At 45.2% G+C, this 24814-nt stretch overlaps 1 protein-coding gene across 1 annotated transcript; it reads right to left on the minus strand.

The window, feature by feature from the left end:
• Positions 1-3008: 3008 nt before the first annotated feature.
• On the minus strand, positions 3009-14563 carry LOC122751811 (nectin-2-like). The gene is made up of 9 exons (XM_043998973.1): positions 14437-14563; positions 13981-14206; positions 12069-12446; positions 11110-11406; positions 8286-8403; positions 7208-7356; positions 6169-6276; positions 4636-4667; positions 3009-4310 (listed from the first exon to the last, which is right to left on the minus strand). The coding sequence occupies exons 2-9, from the start codon at positions 14048-14050 to the stop codon at positions 4203-4205; spliced, it is 1260 nt and encodes a 419-aa protein (XP_043854908.1). The 5' UTR covers positions 14051-14206; positions 14437-14563; the 3' UTR covers positions 3009-4202.
• Positions 14564-24814: the final 10251 nt, after the last annotated feature.

Consider the following 24814-nt stretch of genomic DNA (forward strand, 5'->3'; position numbering starts at 1 on the left):
CTAGGTGATAAAGTGATATATTGAATGGCACAGATCAACCTTACAGTCAGGAAGACTTGGGTTCAACACAGGCCTCCCAAACATACTAGCTGAGTGACCTTCAGTACCCTGGACAGCTCTTTAAGTCCATACCTTGAAGGTAGCCTGGTGATTTGCATCAATAGAGAAAATTTCCAGACTTGGAATTCCCTATATTGATGTAGTCACTAATTCATATTAAAAAATAGTGTCATTAAGGGAACATTTATTTAAAGTATTTTATTATTTTCCAGTTACATATAAGTATAGGTTTCAACAGTTGTTTTCACAGGATTTTTAGTTCCAAATTTTTTTTTCCTCCCACCCTCTCTTCCCTCCCTTCTCCCCAAGATGGAAAGCAGTCTGATACAGGTTGTAGATGTACAATCACATTAAACATATTTCTACATTAGTCATCTTATGAAAGAAGAATCAGAGCACAAGGGGAAAACCTCAAAAAAGAAAGAAAAAAAAGTCCAAAAGTAGAAACAGTATGGCTCAATCTGCATTCATAATTCACAGTTCTTTTTTTCCTGGATGTTGAGAACATTTTCTGTCATGAGTTCTTTGAAACTGTTTTGGATTGTTGTACTGCTGAGAAGAGCCAAGTATATCCCCATTGTTCATCACACAATGTTGCTGTTACTGTGTGCAATGCTCTCCTGGTTCTGCTCCTGTCAGTCAGCATCAGTTCATGTAAGTCCTTCCAGGTTTCTCTGAACTCCTCCTGCTCATCATTTCTTACAGCACAATAGTATTTCATTACATTAATATACTACACCTTGTTTAGCCATTCCCCTATTGATGGGCATTCCCTCGATTTCCAATTCTTTGCCACCACAAAGAGAGCTACTATAAATATTTTTGTACAGATGGGTCCTTTCCCCTTTTCTATGGTCTCTTTGGGATATAGACCCAGAAGTGGTACCATTGGGTCAAAGGGTATGAACATTCCCATAGCTCTTTGGGCATAGTTCCAAATTGCTCTTCAGAATGGTTGGATCAGTTCACAGCTCCACCAACAATGCATTAGTGTTCCAATTTTTCCACAGCTTCTCCAACATTTATTATTTTTCTTTTTTGTTACATTAGCCAATCTGATAGGGGTAAAGTGGTACCTCAGGGTTGTTTTAATTTGCATGTCTCTGATCAATAGTGATTTAGAACATTTTTTCATGTGGCAATAGATAGCTTTGACATCTTCATCAGAAAACTGCCTGTTCATATCCATTGACCATTTCTCAATTGGGGAATGACTAAGGGAGCATTTATTAAGTATACACCATATGCAGTGCTTATGTTATGTTTGTGCTAACTGGCCATAGAAGTTAGAGCTACTGGAAATTGGAAATTATCTCATGTCAGCCCCTTGTTTTAAAGATGAGGAGAATTGAAGGCTAGAGACATAAAATGATTTGCCTAAGGTGGACAGAGTGCTGGACCTGGGGTCAGGAAGACTTGTGTTCAAATTCATCCTTAGACACTTTCTATTTATTTATTTATTTATTTATCTATCTATTTATTTGTTCGTATGTTCGTTCGTTCATTGATTCGTTTATTTATTTATTTATTTATTTATTTACGTCCTTAGACACTTAATGAGCAAGTCACTTAGCCTTTGTCTGCCTTAGTTTCCTCATCTGTAAAATGGGGATAATAATGGCAGGATTACCTGCCTCTCAGGCTCGTTGTGAGGATCAAATAGGATAATATCATGAGTATCAAATGAAAGGATATTTGTAGAGCACTTTGCAAACTTGGAAGCATTATATAAATGTTGTTATTATCATTATTTCTCTTCCAGTGCACCCTGTTGGGATCAGGGGAGGGCAAGGTGTTCAAATGCTAGGCTAGGGAATCTGGACTTTGGAGGCAGGCAAAGGGAGAGCAGAGAAGGTATTTAAACAGAGGAGGGGCATGATAAGAGCTGGCCATTGGGAGAGCAACTTGGGCAGCAGCGTAAGATGGATTGGGGCAGGGGAAACCAGTCAGGAACCTGGGGACGTATTCCTCACCTCTGTCAAGTCTCCCAGCATCCTTTATGGTCATGGATGGACATGATATTTGACTTTTTTGTTTGTTTGTGGAGGCAATTGGGGTTAAGTGACTTGCCCAGGGTCACACAGCTAGTAAGTGTCTGAGGCTGGATTTGAACTCAGGTTCTCTTGACTCAGTGGCCCCACCACTGAATGTTTTGCCCATTCTTTGGCTCTCGGCCCCAGAAGTACTGGGGACCAATTTCTTCAAGCCCTTCCAGTGTGGAAGGGAACCTGGCTAGTATCATGTTCCTTTCCCCTTGGCCTAGCTTTTCTTCCTCGTCCAGAGGGACAAGGTTTGTTTCAGCTATAGTATGACAAAGTTTAGGGAACCTCTAGGTTGGGCAGAATTTCTGTACAAAGTTCCTCTTTGATTCCCAATGATTCCCTTTGAGAAAGCCACCACCAGAAGAATGGATAGGCTGGTCATGTGTCCAGGACAAGGGATAACAGATAGATGGCCTGTGAACTCAATGGGTAGCCACAGAAAGTCAAGAAAACTAAACCAAGACCCCTACCTCTGGGAGAATATGGATAGGAGGTAAAAGTTGGGACCCTATGATCACAGAATCACACAAACACAGAGCTGGACCTGAAAGTGACTTGAGAGGGCTCATCATTCCTCATTTGACAGTTTGACTGGAGGATTGTAATTTCTGGGTTGGAAGGGACCTCAGAGGCCAGCCAGACCAACCCTTCATTTTTTTTGGGGGGGGGCAGGGCAATGAGGGTTAAGTGACTTGCCCAGGTTCATACAGCTAGTAAGTATCAAGTGTCTGAGGTCAGATTTGAACTCAGGTCCTCCTGAATCCAGGGCCAGTGCTTTATCCACTGCCCCACCTAGCTGCCCCACCAACCCTTCATTTTTTTTTTTTTTGGTGGGGGGCAATGTGGGTTAAGTAACTTGCCCAGGGTCACACAGCTAGTAAGTGTCAAGTGTCTGAGGTTGGATTTGAACTCAGGTCCTTCTGAATCCAGGGCCGGTGCTCTATTCACTGCACCACCTAGCTGCCCCCAACCCTTCATTTTTACAGGTAAGGACATTGAGATCCAGGAAGGTCAGTGACCCTGCCCAAGATCACAAAAGCAATAAACATAAGAGATAGTGGGATCTGAACTCAGGCCTGCTAGCTCACGAGTCAGGGCTCACTCCATAACACCATGTTACAAGTATGTGTCTTTGGGTGCCTTCTACCCCACTCCTTTAGGGTGAGGGCTGCCTCCCACCTACTCCCTATTGGGGTAGTCCTCCACATTGGGGAGACAGCAGAAAGCTTTTAATAATAAGTTAAGTTATAAATTATTAATAATCACAAAAATAAAACTATTACGAGTCTGGGATGAGGACGAGTCAGGACCTGGGGACTTGCACCTTTGTTGGGTGTTGTCCTTGGTTCTCAAAGAAGACCCAAATGATCTCACTATGTCAGAGTCAAGTTACAGTGGGCCCCACTGTGGCTGCTCAGACCAATGTGCGTTTGGAAAGCTCTGTCACAAGTGGGGCACAACTATTCCATGTGAACATTTGGGTGGATTCTCTAAATTTGTGTATCTTGCATTTCTTTTGAGCTGCTTTAATTCTTCTTTGCTCATAGAGCGAAGCACCTTCTTTGTTGAGGGCATGCCATGCTGTGGGGTCCTGTGCCAGGCTCTCCCATGTTACACAGTCAATTCCAAAGTTCTTCAGAGAGGCCTTGAGAGTGTCCTTGTATTGCTTCTTCTGACCTCTGTGTGAGCAGCACCTGGTATGCCCTCTTTTTTTTTTTTTTTTTTTGCAGGCAATGGGGGTTAAGTGACTTGCCCAGGGTCACACAGCCAGCAAGTGTCAAGTGTCTGAGGCTGGATCTGAACCCAGGTACCCCTGAATCCAGGGCCGGTGCCCCAACCACTGTGCCATCCAGTTGCCCCTATGCCCTCTTTATTTAGCATGGGGAAGCTGAAGCCAGGAGAGAGGAAGGATCACACAGTCCTGTCAGAGGGTCCGCAGGGGCAGAGAGTCAAGTCTCCTGATGTGCATGTCTGAGCTCTTCCCAACAGGCTGACCTTCCCCTAGGCATCGGGCGGGGGACAGTGGAGCCTAGTGGACAGGGATGTTAGGGCAGGCATCATCCTTGTCTGGCCTAAGGAGATTCCAGGAGCCTGGGTCCATCACTCCGGTAGTGTCTGCCCACCATTTTGGTTGATGCCACCTGCCACACTATTCTGGGTCATCTTGGGTGGACTGGTGGCACAGGCCACTGAGGTATAGGAGATTTCCTACAAAAAACCAAAGTGGCCATCGTTTATGGGGCTCCTATCCTTGGCCTCCCACAAAGCAGCTAGAGACCTCAGGGCTCCTTCCCCACTCCCTGCCCTCAATACACATGCTTGCACTCACACACAGGCTTTTGACTGACCAGGGAAGGGGATCTATGAGGTCATTACTCTCTGTATGTGAACATCCCTTGGCTTGGTCCTCTCCTTTCCCTGAACCACTCGACTCACAACTTCCCTGCCCTGGGCCTGAGGCTGCAGTCAGACCCTCTTCAGAGTCCCCTCTGCCCCCTTCCTGCATCATGGGAGAGAAAGCAGCCCTTCTTACCACATTAGGTGAATAGTTCCGGTGGTCTTGACCTGGAGGAGCAGAAGCAGTTATAAATATATGCCCACTTAGTTCAGTTGGCACAACATAGGCTTGGGAGTTGGGAGACTCAGCTGGGCTCTCCTGCCAGCTCTACCCTGACTAATGACACTGGGCAAATCCAGGGAGGGGGGCCAAGTGGGGGAACTCTAAGGCGCCTCTAGCTCTGACGTTCCCTGTTCTCAGGCTCTCCCAGTTCTGATATTCCCTCTTCTAAGGCCTCTCCCAGCTCTGACATTCCCTGTTCCAAGGCCCCTCCCAACCTTGACATTGCCTGTTCTAAGGGCCTTCCCAGCTGACATTCCCTGTTCTAAGGCCCCTCCCAGCTCTGATATTTCCTGTTCTAAGAGCCTTCCCAACTGTTCTAAGGCCTCTCCCACCCTTGACATTCCCTGTTCTAAGGCCCCTTCCAACTCTGACATTCCCTGTTCTAAAAGCCTTCCCAACTGTTTTAAGGCCTTTCCCAGCTCTGCCATCCCCTGTTCTGAGCCCCCCCGCCCCCAGGTCTTCATGGTCTCTGTTCTAGGGCTCCTCTCCTCATTGTCATCCTAAGAGTCCCCTCAGCTCAGATGGTCTGGGATTCAGCTGGGGTGTAAGAGAAAAAGGAAGGAGTTGGGCAGTAGGGAGACCTCAATTTGAACCCTAGCCCTTCCACTTACTTTTTGACTCTGGGTATCCCTCAAACTCTCCCAAGGCTCAGTTTCCTCCTTTTTAAAATGAGGAGCTTGGGGCGGCTAGGTGGTGCAGTGGATAAAGCACCGGCCCTGGATTCAGGAGGACCTGAGTTCAAATCCGGCCTCAGACACTTAACACTTACTAGCTGTGTGACCCTGGGCAAGTCACTTAACCCCCATTGCCTCGCTAAAAATAATAATAATAAAAAAATAAATGCATAAAATGAGGAGCTTGGCTTCCTAGCTTCCTTCCAGCTCTCACCCTAGCTAGTACCCCCTGTCTCCCAGTAGTGTGACTGCGGGCCAGTCCCTAGAGCCCCTCCGAGTATCAGTTTCTGGCTCCATACAATGAAGGAGAACAATCCCAGTCTCAGAGAGTGTTGGCAGGAGAAAGTGCCTTCTATCTTTCAGCACTAGAGATGGTGAGTTCATACCTGGGGTGTTTTACAGTGACCTCACCGGCATTTCAGGGAGTGGTGCCTGCATCTGAGTAGGCTGACTAGTTATTTGGATCACTCTCTCCTCCTCCACAGAACTGATCTCACCTCCATTCATCTGATGGGCTCTGAACTCCCCTCCTCCGCATTTGTCCCAGCAGCCTGCCCCGCCCTTCCTGTTTCGGCTGACCAGGCTTCCTGCCCTCCCTCCACTACCTCCATGAGAGGCTGTCACCCCCCCCCCCCCATCCTTGGTTCTCTTGTTCTCATGCTCCTGCTGCACTCATTCCACCCCGTCTGGGGCTTTGGTTTCAGGAACCATGGGCAGCCAGGGCCGAACCCTGAGAAGGGAACTTTCTGGGGAGGAGTAATGGATGACTCACATGGGCACCTTCTGGTATACAGGCAATACCCCAGGATGCAGAGCGTGACAACCACAGTCACGACAATGATCACTGCTGGTAATACAGTTTTCTTGGAAGATGGTGGCTCTGGAAGAGAAGGAAGTGAGTTTGTATCAAACCCTCAATTTTCCCGGGTTTCAATTTCCTCCCAAATAAAACAAAGGGGTCCCCTCTAGCTTGGTATTATGAACCTATGCATTGTGGGCCAGTCCCTGTGAATAAGTCTCATCATTCACTTCTGTAAAATGGATGAGAATCATCTCCATCTTAGAGGGTGTTGGGAGGGGAATGTACTGGGTTGGTTTGAGTATTCTGAGTATCCTCAGTAGGCACTGCTGAGTATCTTTTTTTTTTTTTCTTGTGGTTTTCTAAGTCAATATAGTTTCTATCTGGGTTGTTTGTATTTTTCTTCCCCTCCCCCACTTAATAGTATTTTATTTTCACCCAATTACATGTAAAGCTGGTTTTCAACATTCATTTTTATAAGATTTTGAGTTCCAAATTTTTCTCCCTTCCTTTCTCCCCTCCCTAAGGTAGCAAGCAATCTGATATAGATTATATATGTGCAATTGGGTTAAGCATATTTCCATATTAGTCGTCTTGTGAAAGAAGAATCAGAACAAAAGGGAAAAACCATGAGAAAGAAAAAAAACAAAAACCAAGTGAAAACAATATGCTTTGATCTGCATCCAGACTCCACACTTCTTTTTCTGGATGTGAAGAGCATTTTCCACCATAAGTCTTTTGGAATTGTCTTAGATCACTATGTTGCTGAGAAGAACTAAATCTATCACAATTGATCATCACACAGTTTCTGTTACCATGTACAATGTTCTCCTGCTTCTGCTCAGCGTTAGCCATGTAAGTCTTTCCAGGTTTTTCTGAAATCTGCCTGCTCATTGTTTCTTATACACTGCTGAGTATCCTCATGGGGAGGTGAGTTCCCCAGAGTCCCAGCACCCTTACATCTAATTTCTGGGGATCTCCCCTACCCACTTCCCCTGGGCTTCCCCCTCACCTTCGACATGGATGGTTTGATTAGCCCGTCCTGTGCCCACAGCATTAGTGACTTGACAGATGAAGGTGGTGTTGACTGACCAGTCTACAGAGTTGATGATAAGCTTGGGGCCTTCAGACACAGCTGTCGAAGGGAGGGAGCCAGAAATGCTGAGGGAGAGAAAGGCAGCTGAGACACCTCACCTCACTTCTTCCTTCAGAATCATGTCAGACCTCCAATCCCCCTGTCCACTTCAGAGACCCAGGAATATAGCCCTCAGTTTCTATTTCCTTTATGGTTTTTTTTTTTGGGGGGTGAGACAATTGGGGTTAAGTGACTTGTCCAGGGTAACATAGCTAGTAAGTGTCAAGTGTCGGAGGTCAGATTTGAACTCATGCCCTGAATCCAGGGCTAGTGCTCTATCTACTGTGCTACCTAGCTGCCCCTCCATTTCCTTTGGAGAGTCCACTGTGAAGCTGCTCCAGTCTGGTGGGGTGAGGAGACCACTGCATCTGTGCTCAGGGACTTGAGTTGATATTTCCCCTATGAATGTTTGCTCTTTTTCTGACCTTGGACAAGGCATTACCCTGTTTGAGCCTCAGTTTCCTCCTCTGTAATGTGGGAGAGTGTGTGTAGATGGTGGGGTCATAGATTTAGAGCTGGAAGTAACTATAGAGGTCCTTAAAGCCAACAACCTCATTTTCCAGATGAGCAAACCCAGGTCCAGAGAGGTTGTCTGACATCACACAAATAGTAAAACAAAGAACCAGGATTTGAATCCAGTGCCCCTGACTTCAAATCCATTGCCCTACCTGGCCTCTCTTAGATTATTGTTTTTTTTTTTCTTTCATTTTTTCCTTTTTTGTTTTTGAGACAATTGGGGTTAAGTGACTTGCCCAGGGTCACACAGCTAGCAAGTGTCAAGAGTCTGAGGCTGGATTTGAACTCAGGTCCTCCTGAATCCAGGGCCAGCGCTCTATCCACGGCACCACCGAGCTGTCCCAGATTATTGTTAAAATCCTTTCCAGGTCTAAATTCCATGACCTTTGTCCCTCTCTTTAGGGACTCAGGTGTCCAGCTGCCCAGGCCCAGGACTCACGTGCTCCAGTTATAGTCTGTGGGCTTGGGGTTGCTTTGGGCGTCGCAGTTCAGGGAGACTTCCTTTTGCCCAACGTACCAGTTCTCATCATCTCTTGAGATGGAGACCTTAGGAGAGTCTGGGGAGAGAGAGAGAGAGAGAGAGAGAGAGAGAGAGAGAGAGAGAGAGAGAGAGAGAGAGAGAGGGGAAGGTGAGGGCTTAGAAACTGGGAGACCCCAGGGAGGTGGGAGGGGAGGCCAGTCCTCCAGACAGAGGGACAGAAAGTTGTACTTCTATAATTGTAGGGTCATAAGGACACATATTTGCACCCATAAGGGAACTCAGAGGTCCTGTTCCCTTACTTTACACATGGGGGAAACTGAGGCTCACTGATCCACTCTGCTTCCCCTATAACATATAACAATAGCATTTTAAGGGTTGCCAGACCTTTGACACCCAGCAGTCTCAGGAGGTCGGGCCCATCGATGCTAATCTAATGCTCCAATGGACTTGTAACCTCATCCTTGCAGATTACTACTACTACTACTACTACTAACAAAAACAATGGCAATGAACATTTATATAGGGCTTTAGAGGTGGCAAGGCACTATCTCACTGGATGTTCAGAACAACCTTGTGAGGTGGGAGCTGTTATCTCCATTTTACAGATGAGAAGACTGAGGGGCAGGAATGATGAAAGGACCTGGAGTCACACAGTGAGGAAGTGTCTGAGGCAGGATTTGAACTCAGGTCTAACACGACTCTAGGTCCACCATTCTACCCACCATGCCAGGCCCTTCCATCCTGGGACCCTCTCATCTATGTCCTCCACCCAGTTTGGATGCTGGGGGTCTGCTGAAGGTGCCCAGAGCCCTTGCTTTCCTTCTCTGACATAGTGCAGTCATGGGCACAGTCCATTACTTAGCCCTTCATCCCATTCCATGAGCAGACTCCTGGTGTTCTTAGTCCCACTTTATAGGCAAGGAGGCTGGAGTGAGCCTCAGAGTGGACATTTGAGCCCGTGTTTTTCCTGGGTCAAAGTCTAGTGTTCTTCCCACCGCTGCCTCAGTTTACCACCAACAAGCTACTCTAAGGGTGGGGAAGGGTTTTCCTAAGCCCAGGGCTGGACTTTTGCTTCCTTGCTTCTCAGAGGCACTCAGTCCCTAGAGGAGGAAGCTTATCTCATTTCTGGCTTTGTTCTTTCTGGCCTCTGTCCCAAGGCCTGCCCAGGGATTCCCAAGGGAGAGTGGGAAACCACAGAAATTACACTCTTAAAAACCCATGCCTGGCTCTTTAGAGAAGGAGGGGGGACGGTGCTCAGGGGTATGTTGTCACTTCCTGCAAATTCCCCAGCCAGAAAGGCAAACCTACAAAGACATTGCCTTGTCATGTTTCTGTCTGGGTCATTCAGAGAGAGAGAGATGACCACTACTCGATTGGGGGGCTGTGGGGATCCCACAGCCCAGGTTTGAATGCCAGCTCTGTGACTTATTTACTGTGTGGCCTTGGACAGTCACTTGACATAGTGGGGAGAGAGCACTGGACCTGGAGGCAGGGAGATCTGAGTTCAAATCAAGTTTCAGATACATACTAGCTGTGTGACCTTGGGAAAGTCACTTAACTCTTTTTGCCTCAGTTTCCTTGTCTGTAAAATGGGGGTAATAATAGTACCTTCCTTCCAGGGTTGTTGTGAGCATAGAATGAGGTGAAACCTAAACCCACCACCTTCAACGCATCTCCAGGAACTTCTGATGGAGAAAATAGGGTTTTTAGCCAGAAGCATTGTGCAGAAAGGGTGTGTGGGAATCTAGGGGAACACCCAGATTCTAGGTCCTTTTCACTTGCTCAAAGAGCTGGGTCCAGGGTCAAGGGGAAATAAGTGTGGGTGAATCACCAAGGAAGTGGGTGTCATTTGGAATAAATAAGGTCTAGGGGTGTTAGGCTGGCCAAGAAGTTAGGAAGACCTGCTTGTGACCCTGACAGGCTATATGGCCATGGGTAAGTAATTTCTCTTGTTTCTTCATTTGGCACTTTGCAAACCTTGAAGTATTATGTGAATATCAGTTATTATTGGAGGTGCATCATGGGAGAGAGTATCTGGGGAGGTCACTGTAGACAGTACCTACATCTTAAGGTTGTTTAACTTGGGGTCCATGAACTTTAAGAGATTTGATGATTGGCGTTCCTTTGTAATCCTGGTTATTTTAGATAAGCATTTAAGCCCATTATTCTGAGAAGAGTCCACAGGCTTCCTTCCCCAGCCTGCCAAAGATGGCCCCCAAACACAGACACAGAGAGGGAGTCTAGGATGAGCTGGTGTTAGACAGGTGTTGGCAACAGCTTGAGAATATCACCAAAGACAATGTTTAGGGGAAGACTCAGCCTTTCTAGTTCAGGGGGAGCGGATGGAGACAGACACTGGCCTGGGGGCAGTCACTGATGATGTCTAGGGAGCTGGAGCCTATGGTATAGAGGGTGTGCATCAGTGTAGATGGTACCCACAGGTAGGTGGAATGGATTCTGGCCAAGGGGAGGAAATCGGTATAGACAGTGCCCAGATCAGTGTAGACAGGGGAAGTTGGTGCAGTGTGTGTGTGTGTGTGTGTGTGTGTGTGTGTGTGTGTGTGTGTGTGTGTGTGTGTGTATCAGTGTAGATGCTGCCTGGGAAATAGCTAGGGCCAGGTCAGTATGGACTACAGAGAAGGAACTGAATAGCCAGCCCATTTGGAGATGCCAGTGGGGGGAGTCTGGGGCAGGCCAGTATAGGCCATCCCCAGGGCAGCTGGTGTAGATAGTCCTGGGGTTCACAATTTAGAGGGTGTCTGTGGGAGGGGGTGCCACTCACATCTCACGACCAGGGGGATGGTCAGCAGGGCAGGCTTCCTGAGGGTCTCATGCTCCACTTTACAGGTGATGTTTTGCTCATTCACTTGGGCTGTGGGAACGAGGGTGAAGTGTCTGGTGACGGTGAAGGTGTCGGGCACTGGTCCTGCTGTCCTGGTCTCGTTGCTCTGGTCAGCCAGTGGAGACAACCAGGAGATTCGGGCAGGTGGGCGGCCCCCAGTGGAGACACAGGTAGCCAAGGTCATGGGGGCTGGGCCCAAAGTCACCTCATAGGCCTCTGCCCTGTTCTTAGGTTCAGCTAGAGGAAAGATGAAGAAGCTGACTGAGCCAAGATAAGTCAACCCCTTTCTTTGGGTCTCAGCTTCTGCATTCATAAAATGGGGAGGTGGGACTAGTGCTCTTCCAACCCTAAGATTCAACATTTTCACATTCTAAGGTCCCAGATAGTCCTAACAGTTTGTGTTTTATGTTCTAACATTCTAAGTTCTAAGGGCCCTTCTCTGTCCCAGGTTGGGATTCCATGTTCTAGGAGGACCCCCCCCCACCAACTCTAATGTTCAGTGTTCTATGTTCTAAGATCCCTCCCAGCTTAGAATATTCTATATTTTTCGGTTCCTTCCAATACTGACATTGCACATTCTAAGGTCCCTCTCAGCGCTGACATTCCATATTCTAAGGTTTCTTCTAGCTCCCAAAGTCTGTTCTACATTCTAGTTTTCTACCGAGTTCAGATATGAATTTCCTGTACGAGTACGAGAAGACTGGACTCCATGACTTCTAAACCCCTTTCAGCTCTAGGTTTGTGGTCTTAGGGTGTCCTGTGGCTCCCAAGTGTCATGAGGGGTCAGCAGGAGCTGGGCTTTGCCTCCACTCTCCTCCCAAAGTCCTAGCTGACTGCTTCCCAGGAGCCCCCGGGCCCCACTTGCCTCCTGTTTCTTCTTCCTCCATGTTCTCACTTACCCAGCACTCTAAGCTCTGTGGTGCCTTTGCTGTTGCCCCCAGGAAAGGTGGCAAACTCGCAGGTGTAATTGGTCTCATCCTCAGCCCTCAGGTCCCGAATGAGCAGGGTGGCATCATGGAACTCCGAACCTGGACCCTGGTTCTGGGACACAAATGTCAGGCGTTCTGCACCGGGTCCTGTGCTGGGGAAACCAGCGCCGTGGGTTGGGTGGAAGACGGCTATGCTCAGTCTCCCGCTGGTCTTATCGTGGCGTAGCCATGTCACCTGGGACACCTGGATTTCAACTTCCCCAGGCACCAGGTGGCACGGGAGCTGCACATCTGTCCCCAGGAGCCCACGGACCACTGAAGACACATTCACCTTCACAGTTTGAGGTGCTGAGCAGGACGAGGGGTGGGGGATGGAGAGAAGAGAGAGAAGTACATTAGGGGCTGAGATTGGCATTGGTCAGGGCAGAGGTGGGAGGAGGGGAGAGGGGCCAGGGTCCAAAATGGTGGAGAGAAGACAAACTTTGAAATCCAATGCTTTAAGATCCTTCCTGGCTGTGGTATTCCATGTTCTCAGTACCCTCTCCACACTGACATTTTCTATCTATTTATATTCTATCCCACCTATTCTAGGCTCTAAAATCCCTCCCAGTTCCACATTCCATGTTCTCAGTACCCTCTCCACACTGACATTTTCTATCTATTTATATTCTATCCCACCTATTCTAGGCTCTAAAATCCCTCCCAGTTCCACATTCCATGTTCTCAGTACCCTCTCCACACTGACATTTTCTATCTATTTATATTCTATCCCACCTATTCTAGGCTCTAAAATCCCTCCCAGTTCCACATTCCATGTTCTAAGTTCCCTTCCAACATTCCTTGTTCTAAGGTTCCTCCCAACACTGACATTCTATGTTCTAAAGTCCCTCTGATGTCCTGTTTTCCTAGGTCTCTTCCAGCTTTGACATTCTCTTTTCTACATCCTGTAAGTCTAATTCTATAGTAGTTAATGGCAGGGACACTGGGGAGGATTAAATGCTGGAGGAGGGGGTCTAGTGGACGCTGGGAGGTTATCAAGGCATGGGAAGTCAGAGAGAAAGGGGAGGGAGAGTTGGTGTAGACAAGGGGGGGGGGGGCAGGAGTCAAATAGAATTAGGGAAGTGCTGAGTTGGGAGTCGGGGTGACTGAGGCTCGAGAAAGATGGTGCTGACATGGAATTATCGGGGAAAGGGGAGATGAGAGAGAAGAAGCTCCTCTGTACTCCCCCCACCCCTCAGAAAGGACAGAGCATTAAATGAAGAGGCTGGACTAGGCGGCTTCTGGGAACCCTTCTCCTTCTAGGCCAGTGATCTGAAGAAGATGGTTCTGAGAGAGGAAGACCACATGAGCAGCCTTGGGGTGAGGGGCAGGTGCATGGACACGAGTGTGTGTGTGTCTGTGGGGCAAAATCCTTAGGTCTGCCTTGTGGAATGGAAGGATGGGGTGGGGGGAGTGGCACAACAGAGGGCGTGAGTCAGGGGTGAGTCAGGGGTGAGTTGACAGATCACTTCTCATGCCACACATTCTGTCACCAGGTTATTCTGGGAAAGTGAAACCGATTCTGATGCTCTACCTTACTGGGAATTTTCTCTCTTTCCCAGACCAGGAGTCTGGGGCTCCGTGCTCCCCTGGAATAGGAAAGGAGGGCTCAGGGGGTGAGTGTGTCTCATCTCTTTTCTGGGGCCTGGGGTGGGTCAGGGTGTGGGAGCGGATCTGACCACTCTCTCCTCCTGCCCCTTTAAGTGTACGCTGAGGTGGAGGGAGCATTCATTCAGTTCCTGGTTAGTGAGATGGGGGTAGGGGAAGGGGAGGTTCTCCAAGTCAGGGGCACACCTAGTGTGGTGGGGTAGGGGTTTGGGCTACATGACCTCTGAGGACTTACCAGCTCCCAGGTGTAGAGGCAGCAGCAGCAGCAGCAGCATGGGGAGGGGGAGGGAACTGTCCTGGACCATCGGGGTCTCTTCTGATGCCCACCAGTCCCCTGACTGGTCAGTCACTGTCTGGACAATATTTCTTGCTGCAATCCAATTCTCAGTCTCTTTTCCCCTTTGGTTCTATCCTCTGCCGGCTGGGTTCCAGGCTCCACCCAAAGTCCCAAGTCCAATCACCTGCGGAGAAGGGAATTCCTCTGACCATGCGGAGATCTGTAACTCCTGTAAGCCCTGTCTCCAAAGTCTCTCCCAACCTCTTCTTAACCCGGCTTTCTGACTCTGGTGTTCTCCACCTATGAGAATATTAGTTTTACCCATAACACACCTGTCCCCAAATCTTTCTGAGAATCAGAGCATTTCACAACCCTTAGAGACCACTGGGGAGAGAGCTTGGATTCAAATCTTACCTCAGATAGTACCTCTATGACTTTGGACACGTCACCTCATTCGTCTGTGCCTCAGTTTCCTCATCTGTAAAATGAACGTCAGGGAAGGACTAGCTGGTCTCTGAGCTTCTATCCAGCTCCAAATATGGGATCCTTCAGTGTATTTCTGTCTCCAATCCCGTGCAAGTTACAGCTTTCCTGACAGATGATAAATCAGCTTCCAGCCGAACATCTCTGGCGTCCATTGGTTCCCAGGGTAGCTGGTTTTAACAGCTCTGGGTAGAAAAATTTCCCTTATATTGAGCTAGGAAACTCCTCTCTGACTTTTTTCTGCCCCACTGTGAAGTCAGTCTTGTCTAAGAGCTTGATGAATCCCAGTGAACCAGGGATAGGGGTTTCCCCTCAGACATTCCGGGGGTGCCTGGGATCAGAAAGAGGAAATGTTTTAAATTTGTTTTTATTCACTGGGCACCCAGTCAACAGAACCAGGAAGAAGGGGAAGTTACCCAAAGTTAGATTTAATATCTATATAAGGAAAAGCTTCATTTTCATAATAACATAAAAAAGAATAACTCCATACTTCGATAGCACTTGAAGTTTTGCAAAATACATTCTCTCAGTATCCTTTGAGGCAGATATTTTACTCCCATTTTATAGATGAGGAAACTGAGGCTCAGAGGGATGAAGTAATTCACTCAAGGTAACACAGCTAAGAACAAATCATATTTCAGTAGTTCTCGAAAGAGTTAAAGAGTAGCTGTATGCTTGTGTAACCAGGCCACTGAACTCTGTACCTATTTTTATTTTTTATTTTTTAGTGAGGCAATTGAGGTTAAGTGACTTGCCCAGGGTCACACAGCTAGTAAATATTAAGTGTCTGAGGCTGGATTTGAACTCAGGTCCTCCTGAATCCAGGGCCAGTGCTCTATCCACTGCGCCATCTAGCTGCCCCTCTGTACCTCTTTTTTTAGCTTGAACTTAACTTTTTCTTTTATTCAAGTTTTCTTATACAAAATGACTAATATGGTACTTTTTTATACAACTGCACATGTATAACCTATATTTGATTGCTTACCTCAGGAGGAGGGAGGGGAGGGAAGGGAAGGAGGGATAGAATTTGGAACTTAAAACTTTAAATAAAAATGTTTATTAAATAGCAACCCCCCCCCCTACAAACAATAAAAGCAATAGGCTCTTATAGTCATCAGATCTTTCACTCAGTTCTGTAATTATAAAAATGTGGTCCATTGTGGAATGTTGCTTTTGAAAGCCTGACTGTTCTCCACTCATGCTCTCTTTGATTAAATTCTGTGCATGGGCTCTCTATTGCTTGAAACTGTAGCCTTGATGTTTTTGGAGAATGGTAGTAGTAGTCCAGGCATCTTCAGGCTGAGCGTCCTCTGGTGGCCAATGGGGGTACTGCAACATAGTGGAAAGCTAGTTGCACACATGCTCTAGAGAGAATTTGAAGCTGGGATTCTTCCTCCCTCCTTTCCTCCCTCCCTCCCTCTCTCTCTCCCTCTCCCTTCCTTCCTTCCTTCCTTCCTTCCTTCCTTCCTTCCTTCCTTCCTTCCTTCCTTCCTTCCTTCCTTCCTTCCTTCCTTCCTTCCTTCCTTCCTTCCCTCCCTCCCTCCTTCCCTCCCTCCATCCTCTTCCTCTTTCCCTCCCTCCCTTCCTTCTTTCCTTCCTTCCTGCTACAAGTTATTTAATCTTGCTTATTTAATAATTTTTTTTTACATTCTGAGTTCTTAGTTGTCTTCCTCCCACCCCCCAACCCTGACTTTGAGAAGGCCAAAATTATACATGTATACAATATAATACTTAATTCTATATATCAATTCTTTTTCTGGAGGTGGGCAGCATTTTCTTTCACAAGTCCTTCATAATTAATCCAAATGGGGCAGCTAGGTGGTGCAGTGGATAGAGCACCGGCCCTGGAGTCAGGAGTACCTGAGTTCAAATCCGGCCTCAGACACTTAACACTTACTAGCTGTGTGACCCTGGGCAAGTCACTTAACCCCAATTGCCTCACTAAAAAAAAATAATTAATCCAAATGATCATATTATTCAGAATATCTCAGTCATTCATAATTTCTCTTCAAATAATATCGCTGTTATTGTATATAATGTTCTCTTGGTTCTACTCTTTCACTTGGCATTATTTCATGAAAGTCTTTCCATGTTTTTCTAAAACAATCCTGCTCGTCATTTCTTATTGCACAGTAGTATTCCATCACAATCATATATCACAACTTACTTGGCCAGTCTCCAGTTGATGGGCATCTCCTCATTTTCCTACAATGAAGAGAGCTGCTATAAATATTTTAGAAGATAGGGTTCCTTTTCCCCTGGTCACCTTGGGAAATAGACCTATTAGTGTCATTCTTGGGCCAAAGGGTGTGCACAGTTTGATAACCCTTTGGGAGTAAATCTAGATTGCTCTCTAAAATGGTTGGATCACCTCACAGTTCCACCAACAGTGTATTAGTGTTCCAATTTTTCTCACATCCTCTCCAACATTTGTCATTTTCCCTCTCTATAATTTTAACTGATCTAATAGGTGTGAGATGATACCTCAAAGTTGTTTTAATTTGCATTTTTCTAATTAAGGATTTACAGCATTTTTTCATATGATTATATATAGCTTTTATTTCTTCTTCCAAAAACTGCCTATTCATATCCTTTGACTATTTATTCATTGGGGAAATGACTCCTATTATGAATTTGACTTGGTTCTGTACATATTTGAGATATGAGGTCTTTATCTGGGAAACTATCCAAAAAATCCCCCCCCCCAATTTTCTGCTTTCCTTCAAATTTTGGTTACATTGGTTTTATTTATACAACATATTTTAAATAATGTGATAATTATCCATTTTACATTCCACAATGCTCTCTATCTCTTGTTTATTCATAAAGTTTTTCCTATCAATAAATCTGATAGGTAATATATTCCATGCTCTTCTAATTTACTTATTATATCTCCCTTTATATCTAAGTCATGTATCTATTTTGATTTAGGATATTGGTTTGTACCCAGTTTCTGGCAGACTGCTCTCTAGTTTTGCTAGGATTTTTTTTCTTTCTTTTTTTCTTTTTTTTACCAAATGAGTTTTTATCTTCAAAGCTTGGATCTTTATGTTTATCAAACATGAGGTTACCATAATAATTTACTACTGTGTATTGTATACCTACTCCATTCCACTGATCTGCCACTCTATTTCTTAGTCAGTACCAGAGAGTTTTGATAATTATCATCTTATAATACAGTTTAAGATATGGTACAGATAGATCATCTTCCTTTACATTTATCAATTAATTCCTTTGATATTCTTGACCTTTTGTTCTTCCAAATGAATTCTGTTATTGTTTTTTTGCAGCTCAATAAAATATTTTTTGGTAGTTTAGTTGGGATGGCACTGAATAAGTAAATTAGTTTGGGTAGAACTGTCATTTTTATTATATTGGCTTAGCCCACCCATGAACTTTCCAAATTATTTAAATCTGACTTCATTTGTATAAAAAGTGTTTTGTAATTATGTTTATGTAGTTTCTGGTCTTCTCTTGGCAGGTATTATCCCAGGTATTTTGTATGGTCCACAGTTATTTTAAATGAAATATCTCTTCTTACAAGGCAGGATTTTTTTTTTTGGGCGGGGCAATGAGGGTTGAGTGACTTGTCCAGGGTCATATAGCTAGTAAGTGTCAGGTGTCTGAGGCTGGGTTTGAACTTAGGTCCTCCTGAATCCAGGGCCAGCGCTTTATCCCCTGTGCCACATAGCTGCCCCCAAGGCAGAAATTTTTATTCTTAGGGTCTGTAAACCTCCAGGCCTCAGGGGGTTCATGAATTTAGATGGGGAAAATCTCATCTTTATTTTTACTAACCTCAAACTGAAATTTAATATTTCCTTCAATTATTAAAAAAATTCTGAGAAGGGGTCTATAAGCTTCACCAGTCTTACAGAGGGGTCCATGACCAAAAAAAAAAAAATTGTGAAGAAGCACTCATTTGAGGTAGCTTAACAGGCAGTTTAAGGGGCATGCCACCTGGTGGCCAACTCAGCCATTGCAATCTCTTTCAAGGTCCTGAATATCATGAGTGATATGCTGACTTTTTGTAGGCTGGAGACTCTAGGAAGGTAAACAATTTGGGCTGCTTACACTGTGGGGTGCTACCTCTTCAGAGACATAAGTATCCATTCTGGGCCCTCTCTTCTTCTCCCTCTATACTACTACAATTGGTAGGGCAGCTAGCACTGGCCCTGGAGTCAGGAGGAACTGAGTTCAAATCTCACTTTAGACACTAGGTATGTGACCCTGGGCAAGTCACTTGACTCCAATTGCCTTAAAACATCTAGGGTTGGGGCAGCTAGATGGCACAGTGGATAGAGAACCGTCCCTGGAGTCAGGAGTATCTGAGTTCAAATCCGGCCTCAGACACTTAACACTTACTAGCTGTGTGACCCTGGGCAAGTCACTTAACCCCAATTGCCTCACTTTAAAAAACCCAAAAAACCCCAAAACCAAAAAAACCCCACCCATCTAGGGTCATCTCCAGTCATCCTGATATATATTTTGCCACTGGAGCTAGATGGCTCTGGAGGAGAGTGAGGTTGGTGACCTTGCCCAGCTCTCCCTTACTTAAATCCAATTTACTGCAAGTCATGACATCTGTCATGGTCCTCTTCAAGAACTAAGGACAAAACAACTACAACTGGTGATCTTATCTGCTTCTGTGGGTTTAATGACCACCTCTGTGCTGATGATTCTTAAGCCTACCTATGCTGCCCCAGACTCTGCCAGTTGCCAATCTTGCATCTCCAACTACCTTTCAGAGATTCTAAACTGGATGCCCCAAAGGGCATTTTAAACTTAATATATCCCCAAAATATCTCATTATCTTTCCCCCTACCCTTCCCCTCTTATCTCCTCTATTAGAGCAGAGGACAGCATCCTCCTTCCAGTCCCTCAGGATCACAACTTCACCATCTCCCCCACCCCCATATCCAATCTTTAGCCAAAGCCTGTAGATTTCATCTCTGCACCATCTCCCCCCTCCTCTGACACCACCCTCACCCCAGGCAGGCCCTCATCCCCTCATCCCCTCATACCTGATTAATACCTTTCTTTTCCTTTAGAAAAATCATTTTAGTGGCTGGAAGGAGGATGGATTGGGGTGGAGAGAGATCAGAGCAGGAAGACCCACCAGCAGCTGCTGCAATAGTTCCAGGGTGGGGAGATGAGGGGCCTACACCAGTGGTGTGGCAGTGTTAGAGAAGAGGGAAGGGTTCATAGTGTACCATTTAAGCTAAAAAACCAAGTGTGGGCCTAAGCTCCCCTTAGAGGTACATTGTATCTGTAGCTTGTGCCTTGTTACTGTGGCTCTGAACTGTATGGACTAGGTTCAGCCCCAGGTTTTTTCCTGGGGATGTATGGATTTGCCTCATATTTAGCTTTCCACATAAAAAAAGAAAAGGGTCATTTTCCTGCCATGTAAGCACCCAGGCTAAGATAGGACAGGCTTCATTTAACTCAAGAAAAATACACAGTGTTATATAAAAACAAGTTCTGCCTACTCTTCTTCCCTTTTCACTGGACTTACCCATGGATCTTCATGACCTTCCACACCTTATAATCTACCTAAGGAGGGCTTCTGTCCACAAAAGGGAAAGTACCAGGGACTGTGGGAGGTGTCATGGCACAGTGGAGTATGGGGAGATGGGTTCAAATTCTGCCTCTGACATTTACTACCTGTGTGACCTTGTGGAAGTCTCTTAACATCTCTGAGCATCAACTTCCTCATTTCCAGGATGAGGGGGATGGAATAGAGGGCTTCTGAGGCCTCTTCCAGCTCTAGATTTGTGAGCCTATGATGCCTTCTTCCCCCAAAGGACCTTCATAGTCTGCAAGACTCACATGTAGATATGTGTTGTCTGCCCCTATTGGAATGTAAGCTCCCTGAAGGCAAGGACTGTCTTTCTGCTTGTCTTTGTCTTCTCAGTGTCTGGCATGTAGTAAATGCATAATAAATGTTTGTTGACTTGACTTCTTCCTCTCCTCGGTGGCAGTTTGGCTCCATGGAGGGGCCACACATCTAGAGGTACAGGCCTCCTTCCAAGGAACCGAGAGCTCTTTGGGTAGTTCCCTCCTCTGCCTGTTTGATTGGGACTTTGGTAAAGCGTGACCTTGAAAGACCAAGCTGAAGGGATAGGAATTAACTTTGAATTTTATCACCAGTTTGGTGCCATGGAGCTGCAGGGGGCCAAGCCCCATGAGCTCATGTCTGGTCAGAGTTGTGAAGAGAATTGGACAGAGAATTCTTTTTTTCTTTCTTTCTTTCTTTTTTTTTTTTTTTTTTTAGTGAGGCAATTGGGGTTAAGTGACTTGCCCAGGGTCACACAGCTAGTAAGTGTCAAGTGTCTGAGGCTGGATTTGAACTCAGGTCCTCCTGAATCCAGGGCCAGTGCTCTATCCACTGCGCCACCTAGCTGCTCCTCAGAGAATTCTTCAGGGAAAAGAAGGGGCAGGAAGGATTCTTGTTGGGACAAGTGAAAAAAAAACCTGGTAAGTCAATTTCACTGTGTTCTGTCATGGGCAGACTTTGGGATGTTATTTTCAGCTCTGGGCCCCACATTTTTTTTTTTTTTTAGTGAGGCAATTGAGGTTAAGTGACTTGCCCAGGGTCACACAGCTAGTAAGTGTCAAGTATCTGAGGTCAGATTTGAACTCAGGTCCTCCTGAATCCAAGGCCATTGCTTTTCCTACTGTGCCACCTAGCTGCCCCAGTCAGCTAGTTTTTATTAAGCATTTGTATTTACAAGGCACTGTGCTAAGTACCAAGGATACAAGAATAGAAAAAACCCAGTTCCTGACCTCAAGGAGCATATATTCTTTTTTTTTAAATTGAATGTAATTTTTAGTGTTTTAGTATATGAAAAGGAAACATTTTTGTTTTGTTTTTTAAAAAATCTTAATAGTATTTTGTCTTTTTCCAGTTACACGTAAAGATAGTTTTCAACATTTGTTTTTATAAGATTTTGAGTTTCAATGGGGCAGCTAGGTGGTGCAGTGGATAAAGCACTGGCCCTGAATTCAGAAGGACCTGAGTTCAAATCTGGCATCAGACACTTGACACTTACTAGCTGTGTGACCCCGGGCAAGTCACTTAACCCTCATTGCCCTGAAACAACAAGAAAAAAAGATTTTGAGTTTCCAATTTTTCTTCCTCCCTCCCTTCCCCGTCCCCAAGACAGAAAGCAATCTGATATAGGTTATATAGGTACAATCACATCAAATATATTTCCACATTAGTCATGTTGTGAAAGAAGAATCAGAACAAAAGGGAAAAATCTCAAAAAAGAAAAAAAAGAGTAGAAATTGTATGGTTCAATCTGCATTCAAAATCCACAGTTCTTTTTTCTGGATGTAGAGAGCATTTTCCACCATGAGTCCTTTGGAATTGTCTTGGATCTTTGTATTGCTGAGAAGAGCTAAGTCTATCACAGTTGATCATCACACACTGTTGCTGTTATGGTACAATGTTCTTCTTCTGCTCACTTCACTCAGCATCAGTCCACTTAAGTCTTTCCAAGTTTTCCTGAAATCTGCCCTCTCAGCATTTCTTATAGTACATAGTATAAGGAGCATAGATTCTAATGGTGGGGTGCAACATGTAATTAATTAGGAACCTACAATATATATTGGCATTATCACTATTAGGAAAGGCCTCCTGCAGGGGCAGGGTTTTGACCTGAGTCTTGAAAGAAATCAGCATGACTAAGAGTCTGAGATGAAGGGGCAGAGCATTCCAGGCAGAGGGGCCAACCAAGACAAAGACATAGAGATGAGAGATGGAATGACATATGTAAAGAACTCAGAGAAATGATTATTAAATAACAAATTATTGGGGAAATCCAGGTTTCTCCCCTCTTCCTATATCCTCATTCTCTGCTAGGTCAAGCCAGCATCTGAAGGACATTGCTGATAATGAGACTGGATTAACTTTCTTCTTCTTCTTCTTTTTTTTTTTTTTTGTGGGGCAGTGGGGGTTAAGTGACTTGCCCAGGGTCACACAGCTAGTAAGTGTCAAGTGTCTGAGGCCGGATTTGAACTCAGGTACTCCTGAATCCAGGGCCAGTGCTTTATCCACTGTGCCACCTAGCTGCCTCCACGATTAACTTTCTTCTTAATCTCATCCAGACCCCACCCAAGTGGGGAAGCCCATTGTTTTCTACTCAGGATTTTTTATCATGATGTTTTCAGCCATGTTGTCAATGAGGACTAACAGCGGCATCAAGGCCAGCTACCACGCTGATGGTAAATTCTTCAACCTGAAAAGGCTACAAGCCAAGACTAAAGTGGAGGGAGTGTTGGTGCATGATTTTTGATTTGCAGATGATTGTGCATTCAATGCAGTCTCTGAAGCTGAGATGCAACAAAGTATGGACCAATTCTCTATTGCTTGTGATAATTTTTGCCTTACAATTAATAGCAAGAAAACACAGGTACTCCATCAGCCTGAACCACACTATCTATCTGTGGAGCTATCAGTTACAGCAAATGGAGAAGTTTTGAATACTGTGGATAAGTTCACTTACCTTGGCAGTCTACTTTCCAGGGATGTACACATTGATAATGAGGTTGACACACACATTGCCAGAGCTAGCTCAGCATTTGGGAGGTTCCTAAGGAAAGTATAGGAGAGAAGTAGTATTAGACTTGATGGAGGAGGCTAAAAAGGGTTAACAGGCAACCTAAGATCTGAGCTCTAAGACCCAAGCTCTAAAAGGGGCTAATAGATAACCTATCAGTTGTAGCTAAAAGGGGCTAGCAGATTACCTAAGACTTGAATTCTTATCAGTAGTACCTAAAAGGGTTAATAGAGAAACTAAGGTTTATGTTCTTTTTCTTTTTTCTTTTTTCTTTTTTTTTGGTGAGGCAATTGGGGTTAAGTGACTTGCCCAGGGTCACATAGCTAGTAAGTGTTAAGTGTCTGAGGCCGGATTTGAACTCAGGTCCTCTTGACTCCAGGGCTGGTGCTCTATCAACTCTCATTAATTGTTAACCCATCAGGGTTGATTGCCTCTCTCAGGAACACCCACTCTTCCAAGGGCATATAAGCATTGAGTGGGTTCCATGAAGGTATTTGGCATTTGAGAGTGCCACTGACCCCTTTTATTAATTATATGCTAGCATGATTAATAAAATGATTAATTACCCAGAAACTATGTCTCTTGAACTTTTTATACATCACAGGACTGTAATTAGGCCTGGGAAGCTGGATTTTAGAGAGTGGAGTAAAGAATAAGCAGACTGGGAAGGCAGGAAGGGGGCCACTTTATGAAGAGCTTTAAATGTCCAATGAAGGGACTTATGTTTGATTCTGGAGGTAATAGGAAGATGCTGGGGGCTCTTGAGTATGAAGGTCACATGGTCAGACTTATGCTTTAGAAAGATCTCTTTGGCAGCAGTGTGGAAGATGAATTGACTTGGGTAGAGATTTGGGGAAGAGCAACCAGTTAGAAGGCCTTGCCTTCTGATATAAGATAAAGAGATCCTGCAGTGGGGTGGTGGCTATGTGGGAGGAGAGAAGAGCATGTATGCAAAAGACATCATGAAGGTAGAAATAACAAGATTTGACAATGAGATAATTATGTGGGGTGAATGAGAGAGAGAGAAACTGAGAATGACACTAAGGTTGTAAGCCTGGGTGACTGGGAGGATGATGGGGACTTCAGTACTAAATAGAGAAGGGGGCAGTGAGGTGGCACAGTGGATAAAGCAACTGCCCTGGATTCAGGAGGATCTGAGTTCAAATCCTGCTGCAGACACTTGACACTTACTAGCTGTGTAACCCTGGGTAAGTCACAACCCTCATTGCCCCACAAAAAACCAAAACAAAATAAAACAGAAAAACAGAAAAAAAAACAAACAAAAGAAAAAAACATGACAAAAAACCCAGATAACCCCCAAAACTGTTGGTAACTTTGGAGGCAGAAATTTCAGTTGAATGATGAGGTCAGAAACCAGATTACAGAAGGTTTAGAAGAGAGAGGAGAGGAAGAAGAAGCACTGAGTGTTGATGACCTTCTCAAATGGTTTAACCAAAAAGGGGAGAAGATATGTCGAATAATAGCAAGCAAGGATGGGATGGATCAAGTGAGGGTTTTTAAGTGAGGGTGAGACATGGGTATATTTATAGACAGCAAGGAAGGAGCCAGAGTGAAGATTAGCAAGGGGAAGATAGTGAAGCCAATTTGCAGAAGTTGGGGCAATGAGATTGAAGGTTCATGTTGTAATGATTGGAATGATGCCACCTGCTGGAGACTTACTGCAGGACGCTCCATAATTAACTCACCAACCTGAAGAGAGAGAGAGAGAGAGAGAGAGAGAGAGAGAG

This window comes from Dromiciops gliroides, chromosome 3 (genome assembly GCF_019393635.1).
Source record: "Dromiciops gliroides isolate mDroGli1 chromosome 3, mDroGli1.pri, whole genome shotgun sequence".
Lineage (NCBI taxonomy): Eukaryota > Metazoa > Chordata > Mammalia > Microbiotheria > Microbiotheriidae > Dromiciops > Dromiciops gliroides.

Excerpts from the sequence above, each read along its gene's own strand:
- LOC122751811 (XM_043998973.1), bottom strand. The coding sequence starts at position 14,050 with ATGGTCCAGGACAGTTCCCTCCCCCTCCCCATGCTGCTGCTGCTGCTG. Across the intron at positions 7,357-8,285 it reads ACAGACTATAACTGGAGCAC|CATTTCTGGCTCCCTCCCTT; the intron begins GTGAGTCCTGGG and ends TCTCTCCCTCAG. Across the intron at positions 4,668-6,168 it reads GTATACCAGAAGGTGCCCAT|GTCAAGACCACCGGAACTAT; the intron begins GTGAGTCATCCA and ends CTGCTCCTCCAG.